At 25.2% G+C, this 1,703-nt stretch overlaps 1 protein-coding gene across 4 annotated transcripts in view; it reads left to right on the top strand.

Annotated features, from left to right (window-relative positions):
- The first annotated feature begins 10 nt into the window (after positions 1 to 10).
- LOC116846320 (endochitinase A-like) overlaps positions 11 to 1,703 on the top strand; it is a 7,386-nt gene continuing 5,693 nt past the window's right edge. For 2 of the 4 annotated variants that reach the window (XM_032820004.1, XM_032820006.1), the window contains exons 1-3: positions 11 to 573; positions 948 to 1,178; positions 1,250 to 1,545. In XM_032820004.1, the coding sequence (XP_032675895.1) occupies positions 421 to 573; positions 948 to 1,178; positions 1,250 to 1,545 (680 nt within the window). In that variant the 5' untranslated portion in view covers positions 11 to 420. The remainder of the gene's footprint in view (positions 574 to 947; positions 1,179 to 1,249; positions 1,546 to 1,703) is intronic. The other 2 variants (XM_032820005.1, XM_032820008.1) reach the window with 2 other exon arrangements.

The raw sequence follows: 1,703 nt of genomic DNA on the forward strand, positions 1-1,703 counted from the left end.
CGCTTTCAGGTTTCTCTTTGCTACAAATAACATCTAGCCAATAAATTTGTCTCTATTGTATTAAAGTCATGACAATTCAACGCTATTTCGTTTTAAACTGTTTCATGCTCTTTTTGTTTAATATTCTATAATTAAGTAACTACAATAACAAGTTCATAATTTTGGGAGATGACTTAAGAAATAAACATATTTATCTCACATTCTTTTTTGTACTAGATATGTTTGTATATAATACACAAGCTATGTTATCTTGTTTGTTTTTTTTTCTAAATTTACGTAATTGCTATATATACATACATTTTCCGCAGTATTTTCAAATCTACAGGAAGAATATAACAGACGAAAGTATATTTAATTATTAGAGTATTTCAAGAATTTTAGTTTTTTTGAATTAGTTTTTTGTGGAAACTGCAAATAAAAATGCTAACCGTTGAGATAAAAGTTAAAATTCGGGATTACGACGATATGATAGCGAAAATTTATAAGATTGTACATCGTACATATTTTATCAAATCAATAGATAAGTTCTATGCAGCAAATAACGGGAAGCTGATGTTACGGGAATTCGAAGAAGTAAGAATAATTGTCAAGTTTCTAATCAATATATTTATTACACGTCAATGATATTTTATCGGTTATATTAAGTTGTATTTAATAAGGTATATAAATGTCAGTTATACATGATAAAAAAAAAGGTTAAAACTAATATAAAGTTTTTCTAAAATTTAAGTCACGCAGATTTTGTTTTCTTATAAGAATATTTTATATACTTACATTTTCCTGAGAGACTAAAGGAAGAGAGTGTGCATATTTTGAATAAATCTTTTCAGTCAGAAATGAATTTGTTGAAACATCACTTCAACAAATCATTTCTGAGTATGTACAACTGTATTGTGTATATATATGTTATATGTTATAATTTATATAAAATTACCTTCATTATGTAGTTTAAATATGGAGCATTAGTTTCTTATAAACGATCTGATGAAAAAGGTCTACAAGTGTGTATTTCCTATGGCTCATTACTGTGTCATAAACTTGTATTGCTTGGAGATATATTGGATACATCAAATGGTTTCATAGGCATTGTTAAAAAAAAAAGACAAGCATATTATACTGATGACGCTCAAATAAATGTTGATAATGTTGACACATTAGGTGATTTTGTAGAGATAAAGGTTTGTGAGTTTACATTACTTTGCAAATCTTTATTAATAAAGTTATTCTCAATTTCAATCACGTTGTATAGGTAGTGGACAAAGATATAAAAAGCGCAAAAAAGATTGTTAATGACTTGATGCAAAATCTATCTATAACAAGTAATGATCTAATAAGTAAATCATATATAGATTTAATACTTGAAGAAAAAAACAAAGCTTATGATCAACTTAAAATGTTTAAAAAGCTTAGAACACTTGAAACTCTTGAAATGCCTGGAACATCTAAAATGACTAAAACATTTAACATGCTTGATACATGTGAAATGATTGACAAAACAGACACGTCCAAAATGTCACCTAAAATGTATGAAATGCTAAATCTGATGTAACTATTATTGGCTAAAAACTTACATATTTCTAATCAAAATTTGTATATATTTATACAGCTAACAAAACATTTAACTATTAATATTTTTTAATAAAGATCTAAAAATTCATTAAAAAGTTTATATATATATATATATATATATATATATATATATA

The sequence above is a fragment of the Odontomachus brunneus genome, unplaced genomic scaffold (assembly GCF_010583005.1).
Source record: "Odontomachus brunneus isolate Ranch 3 - 2012 unplaced genomic scaffold, Obru_v1 Obru_scaffold_063, whole genome shotgun sequence".
In the NCBI taxonomy this organism is placed as follows: domain Eukaryota; kingdom Metazoa; phylum Arthropoda; class Insecta; order Hymenoptera; family Formicidae; genus Odontomachus; species Odontomachus brunneus.